This window comes from Macaca nemestrina, chromosome 16 (genome assembly GCF_043159975.1).
Source record: "Macaca nemestrina isolate mMacNem1 chromosome 16, mMacNem.hap1, whole genome shotgun sequence".
NCBI lineage: Eukaryota > Metazoa > Chordata > Mammalia > Primates > Cercopithecidae > Macaca > Macaca nemestrina.
Window position 1 is genome coordinate 104,677,153 of NC_092140.1, and position 16,366 is coordinate 104,693,518.

The 16,366-nt window shown below is 46.5% G+C and overlaps 1 protein-coding gene across 5 annotated transcripts; it reads right to left on the reverse strand.

The window, feature by feature from the left end:
• Positions 1 to 5,265: 5,265 nt before the first annotated feature.
• On the reverse strand, positions 5,266 to 14,011 carry LOC105490291 (gap junction protein beta 6). Of its 5 annotated transcripts, XM_071081585.1 has the most exons (4): positions 13,560 to 13,688; positions 12,136 to 12,245; positions 11,031 to 11,192; positions 5,266 to 6,756 (listed from the first exon to the last, which is right to left on the reverse strand). In XM_071081585.1, the coding sequence occupies exon 4, from the start codon at positions 6,739 to 6,741 to the stop codon at positions 5,956 to 5,958; it is 786 nt and encodes a 261-aa protein (XP_070937686.1). In that variant the 5' UTR covers positions 6,742 to 6,756; positions 11,031 to 11,192; positions 12,136 to 12,245; positions 13,560 to 13,688; the 3' UTR covers positions 5,266 to 5,955. The 5 variants fall into 5 exon arrangements, with proteins under 5 accessions (XP_070937686.1, XP_011754086.1, XP_011754087.1 ...); XM_011755784.2 differs by lacking the exons at positions 12,136 to 12,245; positions 13,560 to 13,688 and adding an exon at positions 13,886 to 14,011; XM_011755785.3 differs by lacking the exon at positions 12,136 to 12,245 and having other exon boundaries at positions 13,560 to 13,691.
• Positions 14,012 to 16,366: the final 2,355 nt, after the last annotated feature.

Here is a 16,366-nt window from a genome sequence, read left to right on the forward strand (position 1 = left end):
TACAGTTAACACAATTATCGCAGTGGTCCTGAGGTGACGTACATCCTCAGCTTATGAAGATAACAGGATTAAGAGATTAAAGACAGGCATAAGAAATTATAAAAGTATTATTTGGGAACTGATAAATGTCCATGTTAAAATGAAATCTTCACAATTTATGTTCCTCTGCCGTGGCTCCAGCCGGTACCTCTGTTCGGGGTCCCTGACTTCCCACAACAGCCATTAATGTGGTTTCTCTGGGAAAGGCAACGCAGAGTAAGCAGGCTTAGCAGACTTGGGATTGACTAGTGTGAAAATTTCAGGGGGCTCTGAGGCATAGGGGCTATCCCCATTGGTCTGGTAACTGGCCCTGGACTGATTAGGGCAGGTAGACAGTGGCCTAGAATGTGAAATCTCCGTGAGCGACTGATGAAGGGGGTGGTTAGGGTCTAGGTTTGAATTGATTGGTTTGAGTATTACTGGTGCACTCACAGGGAGTTATTTGCCATCTCTAGGAATTAGCTGGCCCTGGGAGGGACAGTCTCCTCAGGGTTAGTAAGGCCATGGACATTATTCTGATGTCAAAACATAAGAGTAAAAAGACATGCTTAATACATAAGCCATAAAACAAACCTCAATACATTTCAAAGAATAAAATAATAGTGTGTTCTCTGGCCATAATAAAATCAAACTAGAAATAAATAGCAGAAATAGGAAAATTTCCAAACACTTGGAAACTAAAACACACTTCTAAATACATTGTACTGAATGAAATTTAAAAATACAACATATCAAAATTTGTTAGCATAGCTAAAGGAGTGCTAATAAGGAAATGTGTAGCACTGAATGCATACCATAGGAAAGAAGAAAGGACTGAGATCTAAGTTCCTACTCGAAGAACCTAGAAGAAGCTGAGCAAAATAAACCAAAAGAAAGAAGGAAGAAAATAGTAAAGATAAGAGCAGAAATCAATTATCCTGAAAACAGAAAAAGAAAAGAGGAAATTAACGAAACAGAGTTGGTTCTTTGAAGAGATCAACAAAATTTAAAATTTACAAACCACTAGGAAGGCTGACAAAGGAAAAAAAGAGTGAAAAAATAAATTACCAATATCAGGAATGAAACAGGATATATCGCTACAGACCCTGTGGACATCAAAGCAATAATAAGGGAATCTTGTGAGCAACTCTACACATACACTTTGCAACTTAGACAAAATAGACAATTTCCTCAAAATCCACAAACTTCCGTAACTCAACCAATATAACATAGATGATATGAGCTGTATAACTTTTATAATTAAAAGTCTCTCAGAAAAGAATTGTGCAAGGCTCAGATAGTTTCATTGGAGAATTCTACCAAATGTTTGAAGGAGGATTACCACCAATTCTACATGATTTTTTCCAGAAAACAGAAAAAGAGGGAACACTTCCCAGTGTATTTTGTGACTCTAGTGTCATACTGATTCTAAAACCAGACAAATACAGCATGCAAAAAAGAAAACTACAGACTAATATCCTCCATTAATATAGATGCAACCATTCTTAATAAAATAGTAACAAATAAAGCTTGGTACTATATAAAGAGAATTACACACCACAACAAAGTGAGGTTCATTCCAGGAATGCAAGTCTGGTTTAATGCTGAAACAACAGTCAAGTCAGGAAGCTGAGGTGGGAGGATCGCTTGAGACCAGGAAGTTGAGGCTACAGTGATCTATGATCATGTCACTGCACTCCAGCCTGGATCACAGAGCAAGACCTTGTCTCAAAAAAATTAAAAATTAAATAAAACTAATATTTTACTGGATTCCCACATACTGCCCAACCTAACCATGGTTCTCCTGCCCCACTTCCACCTGCCCATCTATCTCCTGCACTGGCTTCTCTTCCTCTCTCCATCCTCAGGTAAAGTTACTCCAAGAACCTTTCATTACTCACCCTGCAGTCTTCCTCAGCAACCTTGTTTATCTGCACAATTTACCCTATGAGATATGAGCATCATTTTACAGATAAGGGCACTGAGGTCAGAAAGGTTGAATAGAGGCTGGGCATGGTGGCTCACGACTGTAATCCCAGCATTTTGGGAGGCCCAGGTGGGCAGATCACCTGAGATCAGGTGTTCGAGACCAGCCTGGCCAACGTGGTGAAACCCCGTCTCTAATAAAAATACAAAAATTAGCCGAGTGTGGTAGTGGGCACCTGTAATCCCAGCTACTCGGAAGGCTGAGGCACAAGAATTGCTTGAATCTGGGAGGCAGAGGTTGCAGTGAGCCGAGATCATGCTACTGCACTCCAGCCTGGGCAACAGAGTGAGACTCAGTCTCAAAAAAAGGAACTAGTTCCTTTGCCTTTCTATTATATGAATGAATCCATTATAAGGATTATTTTAGAATAATCTCATCTATGTATTCAAAAACTTTTGCTGGGATTTTGATACAAATGGCATTAAACCTGTATATCATTTTGAGGAGAATTTACATCTTTACTATGTTGACTGTTGTTTTTTGAGATGGAGTCTTGCTCTGTCACCCAGGCTGGAGTGCAGTGGCGTGATCTCGGCTCACTGCAAGCTCCGCTTCCCGGATTCACACCATTCTCCTGCCTCAGCCTCCCAAGTAGCTGGGACTACAGGTGCTGCCACCACGCCCGGCTAATTTTTTGTATTTTTAGTAGAGACGGGGTTTCACTGTGTTAGCCAGGATGATCTCGATCTCCTGACCTCGTGATCCACACGCCTCGGCATCCCAAAGTGCTGGGATTACAGGCGTGAGCCACCGCGCCCGGCCCAAGAGTTTTAAAAGAATTGTTGGAAGAAGACACCTGAGAAGAAGCCATCAGATATGGCGTTCAGAAAGTCATCGGGGCTGACAATGGCTTCGGTTCAGTAGTGAAGGTGGGCCCAGATTCATTGTCATGGAATAGGTGGGGAAAGAGGAAGTAGGTGCTGCCATTCTCAGAATCTTGATGGCAGGGTGTGGAGAGACCAGGCTGTAGCTCAAGAGGGAGGAACTTTTAGAGAGGTTAAAGAGCAGGAAGAAACTAAAGACGAAGAGACCGAAAGTGAAAGAGAGAGGGTCGTTTCCCTATCTTGTCCGTTGTGAATCATGCTGCAGTGAACACAGGTGTGCAAATATTTCTTTGAGATCCTGGTTTTAACTCTTTTGGGTATATCCCCAAAAGTGCAATTGATGGATCATTTGGCCATTTCACTTTTGATATTTTAAGGAGCCTCTGTCCTGCCTTCCATAATGCTGCACCCTTCTTCATTCCTGCTAACAGTGCATGAGAACTCCGTTTGCCCCACATCTTCACCAACACTCATCCTTTGTTTCTGTTTTGTTTTGTTTTTTGATAATAGCCATCCTAACAGGTGTAAGGTGATATATCATGATAGTTTAGACAGATAAATAAAAACGGAAAGTATGGTATATCCATATGATGGATTATTATTCAACCTTAAAAAGGAAGAAAATCCTGCCATCTGGGCAACATGGATGAACCCAGAGGACATTATGCCAAGTGAAATAAGCCGGGCACAGGAAGGTAAATATTCCTGATCATACTGATGTGTGTCTAAAACAGTCAATCTCTGAGTAGCAAAGAATCCAACAGCAGTTTCCAGGGTTGGGGAGGGGTGTGGATTTAAGGAAGTGGGGAATTATTATTCAATGGAGATAAAGTTTCAGTGATGCTAGAAGAGTATGTTCTAGAGATCTTCTGCACAGCATCCTGCCCATAGTGAACAATATGTATTGTGCACTTCCGAATACCTTAAGAGGATAGTTCTCATGTTAAATGTTCTTACCACAAAAAAACAAACAAAAACAAAATGAAACAAAAAAACCCAATGCAACACAGGAGCCATTTGGAGGTGATGGGTATGTTTATTACCTTGATTATGGAGGGGATGGGTATGCTTATTACCTTGATTATGGTGCTGGGTGTCCCGGGTGTTTCCATAGGTCCAAACCCATCAAATTGGGCCCTTTAGATATGGGCAGTTCTGTGTATATCCATTTTACCTCAATTTATTGTTTAAAAAAGAAGAGAGGGAATGGAGGGGCCAACCGCAGCAGCTGGGGGAGAGGTGGGGAGAAGATGCCTCCTCCATTCGTATGGGGATCATTGCCAAGGCTGTGTTATTTGCCCCGATCTTCCCCACTTTCTATGGGCTTCATGCAATACTTGTACAACCAGCGATTTAAAAAGAAAAGGAACAGGGCTGGAAGCAGTGGCTCACGCTTGTAATCTCAGCACTTTGGGAGGCCGAGGAGGGCGGATCACTTGAGGCCAGGAGTGGAGACCAGCCTGGCCAACATGGTAAAAGCTCATCTCTACTGAAAGCATAAAAATTAGCCAGGCGTGGTGGTGCACGCCTGTAATCCCAGCCACTTGGGAGGCTGAGGCAGGAGAATCGCTTGAACCTGGGAGGCAGAGGTTGCAGTGAGCCAAGATTGTGCCACTGTACTCCAGCCTGGGCTACAGAGTGAGGCTCCATCTCAAAAAATAAAAATAAAAAGAAATCAAATAAAAAGAAAGGAACATCCCAGGAAAAGCAGGGATTATGAATGCCAACTGAATTGTTTTAGTGTGATGATTAAATTGTGATTTTGCTTTAAAAGCTTAGTCCTTGTTTTTATAGATTGGTACTAAAATATTTATGGATGAAATATTTTGGGATTTGCTTTAGACTAAAGAAAATGAGAAGTGTATTTTTGTTTCTCTGGAGCAAGTTTCTGAAGGAGGTCCTGGAGGAATCAACATGCCACACCAAGCCCACATCTGTGTTCACCGTCCGCCGGCTGTCCCCATGGGCGGTGTATCATGCTGTGTCCTTTTATGCAGGGAGTGAGTTCACGGGTGTGCCGTTGCTCCCAGGAGCGATCTGCACCTGCCTCACCCACACCCACACTAACGGTATCTGTGTCCAATCTGGAAATCCTTGGGGGGAAAGAGGTTTCCCACCTCTGGGTGCTAAACTGTGGGTGCTTTTCTCAGTCACCACGGGATGAAGGCTTAAGACTTCCCTAACCTCCTCTCTTTCCAGGATGAACTGACCCTGAGGACATCATTCCTAGTGTCGTGCAAGTGGCCCGCTCCAAGCTGAATGCCCCGTAGGCTGCTAAACTTAGCCTCTGCCCATTTGCAGTGAGGATGCAAGAATCCCTGTTGAGGTCCCAGGCCCCTCCACCCACAGTAACTGGTCGCCTTCCCAGCAAAAGCACCCAGCCCACGAGGGTTGGCAGCAAGCTGCCCAGATGCAACAGAAACCACAAGGCATGCGAAGGCTTAAGCAGTGGGGCCGAGCTTTATTGAGGTAATCACATTCACTTTCAGTTGCTCGCAGTGATCGGCAAATAGGTGAGTTAAAAAAGCTCTCTGATTCCGTACTGTTCCATCTACCTTCAGAAAGCAGTAAAAATAAATTGTGCAATGAACACTTTCCACCTTAAGCATATCATGACAGTTCACAAATTTGCCAACAGACAATGCAAAACAATATTTACAAGATAGACCCTTTGTAAGTTCCAAATTTAGATACTTGTGGTGTAATTCTAAAACTAACACCTCATGTTTTCCAGGTAAGGAAGACCAGTCATTATAAAAATACTTTATATAAATTCAAAGTCAGAACTAAAAGCATCCAAGCCTATAAAAATATCTTTTCCTAATAAAAGTATCGATTTCTAGATAAATGTTCTTTATCAACAACAGTTACATAAATTTTCAGGAAGTACCCACTTTGTCAGAGTCCACTTAAAAGGAACCTGTCAAAGATGGACCACAGACTTGATCACGTTGTGTATGAATGGCGCAAGTATCCTACAAAAAGTTAACTCAAGTGTCTATTTATTATGAAAGTCATTTTTAAAGACAAACTCTTCAGGCTAGAGAAGGAACTTTCAGGTTGGTGGTGCCTTCTGGAGAAGACAAAAATCTCCTTATGACGCAGCTACATTTTACCTTGAAATGTTTAGCTTGGGAAACCTGTGATTGCATTTTGACCACTATCTGAAATCAGCTCATTCATTTCATTCTGCTTACTCTCCTTTAGGGCATGGTTGGGGTGATTTCTTTGTGTCTGTGCTCTCTTTGATCTCCTAAAACACACTTTCAGCAGCAGGTAGCACAACTCTGCCACGTTAAGCAGCATGCAAATCACAGATGCAGAAATCATAAAAATGGTAAACACAGTCTTCTCTGTTGGCCTAGAAATAAAGCAGTCAACAAGGTTGGGGCAGGGATCAATCCCACATTTCAACACCCAGGGCAGGTGGTACCCATTGTAAAGGAAGTAAAACACATACATAAAGGCCGCTTCGAAGATGATTCGGAAAAAGATGCTGCTGGTGTACGTCCACCACAGCGACCCCTCTATCCGAACCTTCTGCTTTTTAATGTCCTCTATGTCTTTGAACTCATTCCTCTTGTCTCCTCGCCTGAACTTGCGCGTGGTTTCGTGCCTGTAGTAGGCCACGTGCATGGCCACCAGCAGCGCGGGGGTGGAGACGAAGATCAGCTGGAGGGCCCACAGCCGGATGTGGGACACCGGGAAAAAGTGGTCATAGCACACGTTTTTGCATCCCGGTTGCAGTGTGTTGCAGACAAAGTCCTCCTGCTCGTCGCCCCACACTTCGTGAGCGGCCACCACGAGGATCATGACTCGAAAGATGAAGATGACCGTGACCCACACCTTCCCGATGCTGGTGGAGTGTTTGTTGACACCCCCAATCAAAGTGTGCAGGGCCCCCCAGTCCATTGTGCCGGTTTATCCCTAAACAGACAAAAGCGGGCAAAGGTTTATTAGTGGAAGAGGCCCTGGGAAAGTGACACAGTGATATTACAGAATGAAGCCAACTTTATTTTAAGGTAGGCTGTGGTATTTTACAACTTCAACTCCCTGCCCTGCTAGTCTGAGGCTTTCTGAAAAGCAATGCTCACCCTAAAAACATTGTCGTGCTTGGCCAGGTGCGGTGGCTCACGCCTGGAATCCCAGCACTTTGGGAGGCCGAGGTGGGTGGATCACGAGGTCAGGAGATTTAGACCATCCTGGCTAACAAGGTGAAACCCTGTGTCTACTAAAAATACAATAAAAATTTAGCCGGGCATGGTGGCGGGCACCTGTAGTCCCAGCTACTTGGGAGGCTGAGGCAGGAGAATGGGGTGAACCAGGGAGGTGGAGCTTGCAGTGAGCTGAGATCACGTCAGTGCACTCCAGCCTGGGCGACAGAGCGAGATTGAGATTCTGTCTCACCAAAGGAAAAAAAAAAAAATCTCATGTTTTTGGTCAGAAATAACTTTTCAGAGGAGGGAGTTCAGATCATCTTGATTCAACTGAATTCAGATCATATATTAGATTGCTGTTTGCATTAATCCAGGAACACAGGTAAACGAATTCATTTCCAAGCTCCCTTTTAATCACTTTCTGAGCTGTTACACCGTTTGGCTTTATCCAAGGGCTACTCACCGAGCTTCCACAGTAGATTTTATTTGTTAAATAGCTTATTCAGGGAAAACAAAACTTCCATTGGAATGACATAATCTAGTTTACCCAACAGACTAAGAAGGGAAAAAACAAAATACTTACTAGCTTATTTATACAATATATTTATACTTAATTCTAGCTTGAATAACATCATCTGCCATACTCATGTGTTCTTAGGAAATCTAATATTGTCAACTACTGAGAAAGCCTCTTCTAAAAGAGACTCACAATCTTTTATAAAGATTGCTCCATTGTTCTCCAACATATCTTCAGTATAACCAAGCCCACGTTGGCTCTGCCTCCCCAGCGGGTCCTGTTTGTGCCAGGGGCGGCCGAGGAGGGGATCTGCTGCCCCTGCCACCCAGGGCCTCCTTCCCCGTTAATGCACTGATTCTACATCCCAAGAGAAAAAGGACTTCGTTACAGCTATGGACACTTTTGCTATAAATCAAACAGTTGCCTTCTTATCCTACACTGCCACAGAAGACTATAGAACTGGTCAGTATTCTCCTTTGAAAAAGAAAAGGAGGCATCACGGACCCTTTGAAAATTTTCAGAAAGTAAGAGACCCCTCCCCAGAGAAATTCACTCAGGCATTTTTTTACAGGCTGCCAGGGCATGAGGGAGTCACCAAAGTCCTTCTGTTCACCGGTCTTAGACTTTCTTGTCCCTGAATGGGTGAGGGACACCTGTCAGCCTCCCCCTCTCATGCCAGCCCCCTGGACCTCACGCTCTGGCCCACACACCTGCCCCTCTGCATTATGCTGGCTGCTCCTGGAAGCAGTTGGGGGAATGGAGGCAGCCTCTCCCCACCCAGGAGTGCCTTGGCCTCGGAGTGGGGTGCTACTGTGTGCCCCAAGGCAGCATCTTTTGGGAAAGTGACACAGTGATATTACAGACTGAAGCCAACTTTATTTTGAGGTAGGCTGTGATATTTTATAACTTCAACTCCCTGCCCTGCTAGTCTGAGGTTTTCTGAAAAGGAATGCCCACCCTAAAAACATTCTCATGCTTGGCCGGGTGCGGTCAGCAGACCTGTCGGAAAAGTCCGACTCCTAGTTCCGTTGGCTTTCTGAGAAATTGTTTTTTTTGCCCTTGGCTGCGTTATTAATATTAAGCAACAATTCTCCATTCCCCCCTCCCCAGCCCCCAGCAACCACCATTCTACTTTCCGTGTCTGTGATTTTGACTGCTCTACCGACCTCATAGAAGTAGAAAGCCACAGCACTTGTCTTTTGGGACTGGCTTATTTCACTCAGCATCGTGTCCTCGAGGTTCATCCACGTTGCAGCGAGTGACAGGATTTCCTTATTTGGGAGGCTGAATGCTATTCCACCGTATAGACGCTCCCCATTTTGTTTACTCATTCACCCATCGATGGACACTGGGTTGCTTCTGCCTTTTGGCGGTTGTAACACTACTGTGAGTAAGGTGTACTCATACTTTCTTCAAGACCCTGCTTTCAAGTCTTTTAGGTATCTCGATGTGAGATTGCTGGATCTCATGGTTATTCTATTTTTAATTCTTTAAGCATTTCTCTTATTTTAAAAATCAAGGTAGTTGCCCTCCTCCAGGAATTGGGCCCCTCTTTTCATTCTGAATAATAATATTCTCTTCTCCTGTGGAAATGCTGGTACTAAAAATCGGCAATGCACCTATGCGTTTAAAGGAAGAAAAGTAAAGGCGATGCCGAGCTTGCTGAGAAAAATGAGGTTAAACCCAATACAAGCGTGTCTAGGCCCCCAGTCACTCAGGACAGCCTCCTGGTTCACAGCGTCCTCCTGCAAGAGCCACAAAGGCCCTGCTATTCGTAACAGCAGAAGTGATCCAAGGGAGGGGCTGTGTCCTCTCTCCAAACCTGCCCGGTCCTGAGTGGGCTGCCCCTAGGCGCTCAGTGCCCCTGAGCTGGTGTTTCCCAATCGAGACAGTGAGAGAGTGGCTCTTTCCATTCTTTTCCTGGTTGTGTCACTCCTGAGGGGCTCACCAACCAGCCCTCGAGATCTGCCCTGCGTATCATTCTCTGCAGGCCAACAGCCAGGGAGAGGAGAGCTCCCCTTGCAAGTGTCAAGAGACAGGCCAGGGTGATGGGCCAGTTGAGGGTTACCAAGCACCAAATTTCCAGCACATTGCTGCCATCACTGGCCAGTCCTGGCTGCCCCAGGAGACGCTCCGACTCATGGAGCTGTGGGAGGATGGCGGTAAATGCAGGAGACTCAGCAAGTTTTAAGGAAGACTCAACTCCACTGGCTGCTCCTGTCCTGACTTTCATGGGTGGACAGGGTGAGTGGACAGACTGCAGAGGGGCCCAGAGGAAGGATGTTGGGGGTTGGGGGTGGCAAAGAAAGCGCCAGCCCCCAGGCTCTCCCTTGTAAAAACACGTAACCACAGGGCATAATCTTTCACAAATCCTCTTGGTTGGAGAAGATTTGAAGGTTATTTCAATTTGTGAAGTTGTCACTAATTTCAAATTACTTTCCAAAATCATGACATCCACTGGGACCCGCTGCAGCTGTAGTAAACAAAGTACCTCTTTCCTCTCCTGCTTCTGGAGGGCTGGAGCCAATGGGAGGAGCTTTTTCAATACAAAGTAAAATATTAACCCTTTCTTCGGAAACCAGAGAGGTTCATTTTAACTGATACCTCTCTGGTTGTCTTTTAAGGAAAGAATAGATATGCTTACCTTCTGCAGTCTTCAACTTCTAAGAATGTGGTGACATTTAAACTTAAAAAGGTAAACTGTGTTCGGTTTTGTGGTAAATCTATTCATAGTGAACAACTTAATGCTGTATTCTTGATACTAAAGCTCCAGTTTGAAATATCTAGCTCTAAAAATAAGTAAACCATTGATTTTACTTTTGAGGATCCACACAGCATTATGAAGATAGATTATTCTTTCCTTTTACAACTCAAATAATTAAGATCGATTGGCATTTGATTGCAGTAATGAAATTTCTTGATTGTTTTAAAACTTCTTACTTGGGAAATTAATCACAACTAGCTTATTTAGCGATGCCATTATAATTTCACTAATGACAGAACCAAAACTAAAGCCCCCAAAGTTGGAGTGTTACCCCTCAGCATATTTTTCTAGATAGCTCTGTTCCACTTTCAATGTCATTTAGCAAAAAAAAAAAAAAAAAAAAAAAATTTTTTTTTTTTTTTGGGACAGAGTCTTGCTCTGTCGCCCAGGGTGGAGTGCAATGGCGCAATCTCAGCTCACTACAACATCTACCTCCTGGGTTCAAGTGATTCTTGTGCTTCAGCCTCCTGAATAGCTGGGACTACAGGCACATGCCACCACACCTGGTTAATTAATTTTTTTTTTTTTTTAGTAGAGACGGGGTTTTGCCATCTTGGTCAGGCTGGTCTTGAACTCCTGACTTCAGCCTCGGCCTCCTAAAGTGTTGGGATTACAGGCGTGAGCCATCACGCCCGGCCATCTAGGGAATAGTTGATAGATCTGAGAACAGCAACATGTGCCTCCCAATTTTGAAGGTAGCTTTGGATACTCGGGGAGTCTGCATAGATTAAAGGAAAACAATGTCAAAGCAAAACAAGCAAACCTGAGTCCTGTTTCCAACGACTGCCAGCGTTTCAGACTCGAAGAATGAGGGCAAGGTCCCTCTGCGAGGGTGTCAGAGCTCCTTCTCCTACCCCACTGGAGTGCCAGTGGGGCACAGTGATGATACGAATGTCAGTCTTTGCTCGGTCAGTGAAGATGTCGCCTGTTGAGGGAAAAATAGTAGTTGTTGCCATATTCCTTCAACTCCCCCCTACTCGCCGCAGTGTGTCCCCTGAATAAACTTTGTGGGTATTTTTCTTCATTCCCAGAGCTGTTATGAGGTAAGTTCAGAAATTGCCAGCTTCCTGATGCTCTGTACTTTGCACACATAAAATAATCCAAGGTGCTCTTTAGTAGGATCTTCTCCCTATCAAAATAACGGTAACACCCAATCTGAGGCCTCAAGCCCACTCCTTGAGAAATACAAAAAGGGACAGGGGAGAGTTTGAGACACTGGCTACTCCCTGATCCCCAAATCAGTGGTTTTAAAAAAATCTCCAGGCTCTTTCTTTAATCAAGAAGAATAGATTTCTTTTGTCTCTAGAAATCTCAGGTCATCCAAGGGACAACCTGATAGTTGATTTTTAAATTTAGTGACAAAAAACTTCAGCAGCTGTCCTGATAAAGTAACAGCTAGTGATAACAATGGGTCTAGGATTCATATATTTCAAAATTAACTCATTAAAAGTGAAACATTTCTGTCTATGGAGTCCAGATGTAAAAATGGACAACTCATGGAATTATGTATGTTTCTTACATCATTTAAGAATTCAAAGAGTTAAAAATTAATTTCCATTAAGTTAAACTTTCTTTCTCTGGGTCTTGTTAGCAATATATGTTTGTTCATTCAAGCAAACCTGTGTCCTTTCCAAACATTTAAGCTCAATTAGATTTAAATGACCCTGGGAATAAAAATGGAGCAGGCCCTCTGGGGTTCCAGGTCTACGCTCATGCACTAAGCAACTAAAACAGAAATCATAACCTATGGCAGGTGGCCATTGGAAGGTTATGCCCTCACAGGTCAAGCAGCTTGGGTCAGAAATTACTTTCCCACAATTTTATCCCATTTAATATTTAAACTAATGTATGCAAACTGCTCACAGCACCTGGAATATTCAAACTGAATTAAAGATGCATGAAGAGGGCGTGTAAGTTAGAATTTTTCTTTCGCCATACTGAAATTGTTTAGCCAGATCTTCTGCACTTCTTTTCCTTCCTAACACTCAGAATTTAGAAGAGAAAACATAAGAAAAAAAGCATAAAGTCATCATTACCTGTATCAGAATTTGTTTAAAAAACAACCAGAGGGGCAGGTGAACGGGCCAGCGTCTTCCAGGCTTTAATCACTGCAGTGGCAGTGAGGTGCCCTCCACACCCCCAGTTATGTGACAGGCTAGAGCCCTGGTGTTCTGTCCTCAACACCCCCCTCCCCTCCTTGGCAGGCTTCAAGCAACACCCCCAAAGACGCTGCTGGATCCAAACAACAGACAAAGCTCTCCACAGGAGCAGTTCTGAGCAGCACCCTGCAATTCTAAGGAGACTGCATGGGGGCAGGACATTTTCTTCTAGAACACTGGTTAGATTCTGCTAGAACTGGGGCGAGAAAAGAGTTGTATGGCATAAAATCTACTTGAGGGAAAAGAACAACCTGGCATGGTTAAATCAGACACTAAACAGAGTGCATGTCCACCCAGGGACACTGAGGTCGCTGGGCCAGTGTCCCCGCCTGGCTGCAGGTCCCTAGCCCCTCCGGGGGTGCAGAGCTGCGGGCAGGCCACGCTCACCCGGACCGTCCTGCTCCCCAGGAAGGGAGGCCAGCCCTGTTTGCAAAACACAGGATGCCCGTGACACCGGGGACTGGTCTCCTTCACCGACAGGAAGTGCCTGCACGTTTTAACTAAGATGTGTCGCCAATTACTTTTAATGACTGTCTTCCATGCTATTGTCACCAGCATTTCACAAGTTTCTCGGGAGCCCATCACGCAGCCCATACCCTGCGGTTCTTCGGGGACTTGTGCATCGGCCCAAGTCGAGGATTTGGCTGAACTGAGACCCGCATCCCAGACCTGGGGCTTTCTTCTTCCCAAATCCAAGGGGACACGCCGGTGACCCACAAAAGCTTAGAAAATCCAACACGCGGCCGGGCGCGGTGGCTCAAGCTTGTAACCCCAGCACTTTGGGAGGCCGAGACGGGCGGATCACGAGGTCAGGAGATCGAGACCATCCTGGCTAACACGGTGAAACCCCGTCTCTACTAAAAAAAAAAAAAACAAAAAACTAGCCGGGCGAGGTGGCGGCGCCTGTAGTCCCAGCTACTCGGGAGGCTGAGGCAGGATAATGGCGTGAACCCGGGAGGCGGAGCTTGCAGTGAGCTGAGATCCGGCCACTGCACTCCAGCCTGGGCGGCAGAGCGAGACTCCGTCTCAAAAAAAAAAAAAGAAAATCCAACATGCGGCAAATGAAACGGGGGAAAGGGGCACCGGCCCCTACTCTGGCCTCTTAGACACACGATCCGAAACCTTCATCAAACCTGTTGTGCAAGTCAGAGGGGACCACGCTGGGGTAAAAGTCAAACCAGTCCATCCTCGCTCCTCTGCGGACAGAGACCGGGGCCACCGGGCCGGGGCCGGGCGCTGCGGGCGGGAGGGTGCGGATGGAGGCAGGTGGGGGCCCGGCGGCCCCGCGCGCGGCCCGACCCCCGCCCCTGCCGGCTCCCGAACCCGATAGGAGCGACGGGGAGGTGGGACCAGCCGCCGACCCCGCCCGCTTTGGCTTCCCGGAGGAAATTCCTCCCCCGCGGGGCCCAGGTGGCGCCGCCGCTCCCCCCGCACGACCCCCCGGTCCGCGCCCGTTTACCTGCTCGGCGGCCCTGGCGCGGGCTCTGCGCGGGGCGGCGCCCTCCGCTCCGGCGGGGCAGGCGGGTCGGGCTCGGGCGCCGCCGGCTGTCGCGCTCTCCTCGGCTGCGGGTGAAGACCGCGGCTCCCACCTGCCGCGCCTTTTAACCGCGCCCCACCCCGCCTCTGCCCTGACGCGGCTCGGGCGGGCTACGGGAGGCGAGCGCTGTCACTCCGCGAGCCCCGCGCCCCACCTGCCCTGGGCGCCCTAGGCGCTGGGCGCGGACCGTCCCCCGCGGGAGCAAGGGGTGCAGGGCAGGGGCTGTACCCCGGGGCCGGGTGCGCAGAGCGGGGACCCTTTTCCCGTGGCGGGGGGCGCAGGATGGGGGACCCCTAAGAGGTGCGCAGGGGCCCTCTTTCCGGCCCTTGGAGGGGACGGGGTACCAGGGATGTAGGGGGCTCTCCCTCCGGGGCGCAGCCCCTCTGCGCGGGTGCAGGTGTGGGGCGCCTGCCCAGGCCCTCGAGGGAGCCCTTCCTCCCTAGCGCACCCGCGGCGAGCAGTGTGAGGGGCAGGCTGTGAATTAAAGATGCATGAAGGACACATCCTCGGTCTTTCTGGGCACTCCAGCCTTCTCCTAGCCCGCGGGGTGCACAGCCCTCTCCTATAGCAGCCTGGAGGTTCTTTATTAATTAATGACCACTTAGAGGGTTGTTTTTATTAATTACCTCCATCCTTTGAAGCCTCCTCCGGGGAAGCGGAGCGGGCCTTCCTCGGGACAGTGCACCAGGAGAGACCCCATTGCCTCCCCGCTTTTCAGTCAAGACTAGAAAGCCCAGGGCCAGTACAGGGAGTGGTGCAAGGGCCGGTGGGGTGGAAACGTGGGAAGCTATTTAGGGACCTGGCTTTACAGGTTCAAACCTGTCATGCATCGGACAAAAGATGTGTGCCTTGCTTATTCTACGAAATTGTTTGGTAATTAAATGTCCCCACCTAAACCATATGCCACTTGTTGGGTCATATTCTCCCATGAAACAAGATGTCTGTTAAAGGTCGTGGAAGTTGAGCCAAGACTTATAAAAGTCCACCTTCCAAAATATTTTATTTGAGGAGAACGAGGTTCTTAGAGAATTTGCCAGAGTCAAGTTTTAAAAACTCTGGGGAAGTCCTGGAAATGGCCTTGAACCTGGAGGGTGGAGAGACACAGAAATCTCTAGGCCTTTTTTTTTTTTTTTTTTTTTTTTTGACGAAGTCTGGCTCTGTTGCCCAGGCTGGAGTGTGGTGGTGTGATCTCAGCTCATTGCAACCTCTGCCTCCCTGGTTCAAGTGATTCTCCCGCCTCAGCTTTCCCAGTAGCTGGGATGACAGGCACCCACCACCACGCCTCGCAAGGTTTTGTATTTTTGATACAGCTGGGTTTCTCCATGTTGGCCAGGCTGGTCTCGAACTCCTGACCTCAGGTGATCCACTTTCCTCAGCCTCCCAAAGTGCTGGGATTACAGGCCTGAGCCACCGCACTGAGCATCTCTAGGCTTTTTTTGTTAGACATCCATCCTCATACTGCCCAGATGTGCCCTGTGCAGTGCATCTTGGGTGTTCTCTCCTGCCCCACACAATTTAACCGCGGTGGACTTCCCAGTCTCCTCTCCATTCCTCTCCCAAACAGATGCTCCAGCCAGGATCAGCTGTTTCACAGTAAAATAATTTTTCTAAGCAGATTGTAAACTTCTTTGGGGATTATAAACAGTTTAAGCTGCTGCTGCTGCTTCTTCTTCTTCTTCTTCTTCTTCTTCTTCTTCTTCTTCTTCTTCTTCTTCTTCTTCTTCTTCTTTTCTTCTTTTGCATTTCTACAATACTAAGTACTTTGCTCATGGTATGTGCTGCTCCATGAGTATTTGAATATTGCTTGGCAAAGCTGAACTAGCATAGCAGATAGTCCTGGAAATAGCTTTTGTGTTTTCTAAAGCATGCCCTGTTCTCAATCCTGCACCTGGTTCCATGCAGTACTGTGTCTGAGCATTGACATTCTGGACCAGTGGAAATTGTTCTAGGACTGGTGCAGGATAGAAGTTTCAAACCAAAGTTGTTGCAGATAATGTGTTGCATTTGCTCAGGTGTCTAAAATAAACCATCTCATCACTGTGTAAAATATCTCTTTTTCTGTTCAGATTATCTATATTAGTCTGCATAGCCTTAACACTGAACACTGACCTTCAGTTTTTGCCACTCATCAGATAGTCTTGTTGCAGCAGAAATTAAATGTGGACTGTATAAAACTTAAGGACTTGATGGGATGCTCATTTGAAAACTGAAAATTAGTTGTCTTAGTCCATTTGTGTTGCTATAACAGAATACCATAGACTGATAATTGATAAAGAAAAGAAATTTATTTTTCACAGTTCTAGAGGCTGGGAAGTCTGATACCGAGATGCTGGCATCCAGCTGGGGTTTTCTTGCTGTGTCTTCCCATGGCGGAGGTGGAAGGGCAAAAGAATGAGAGGGATA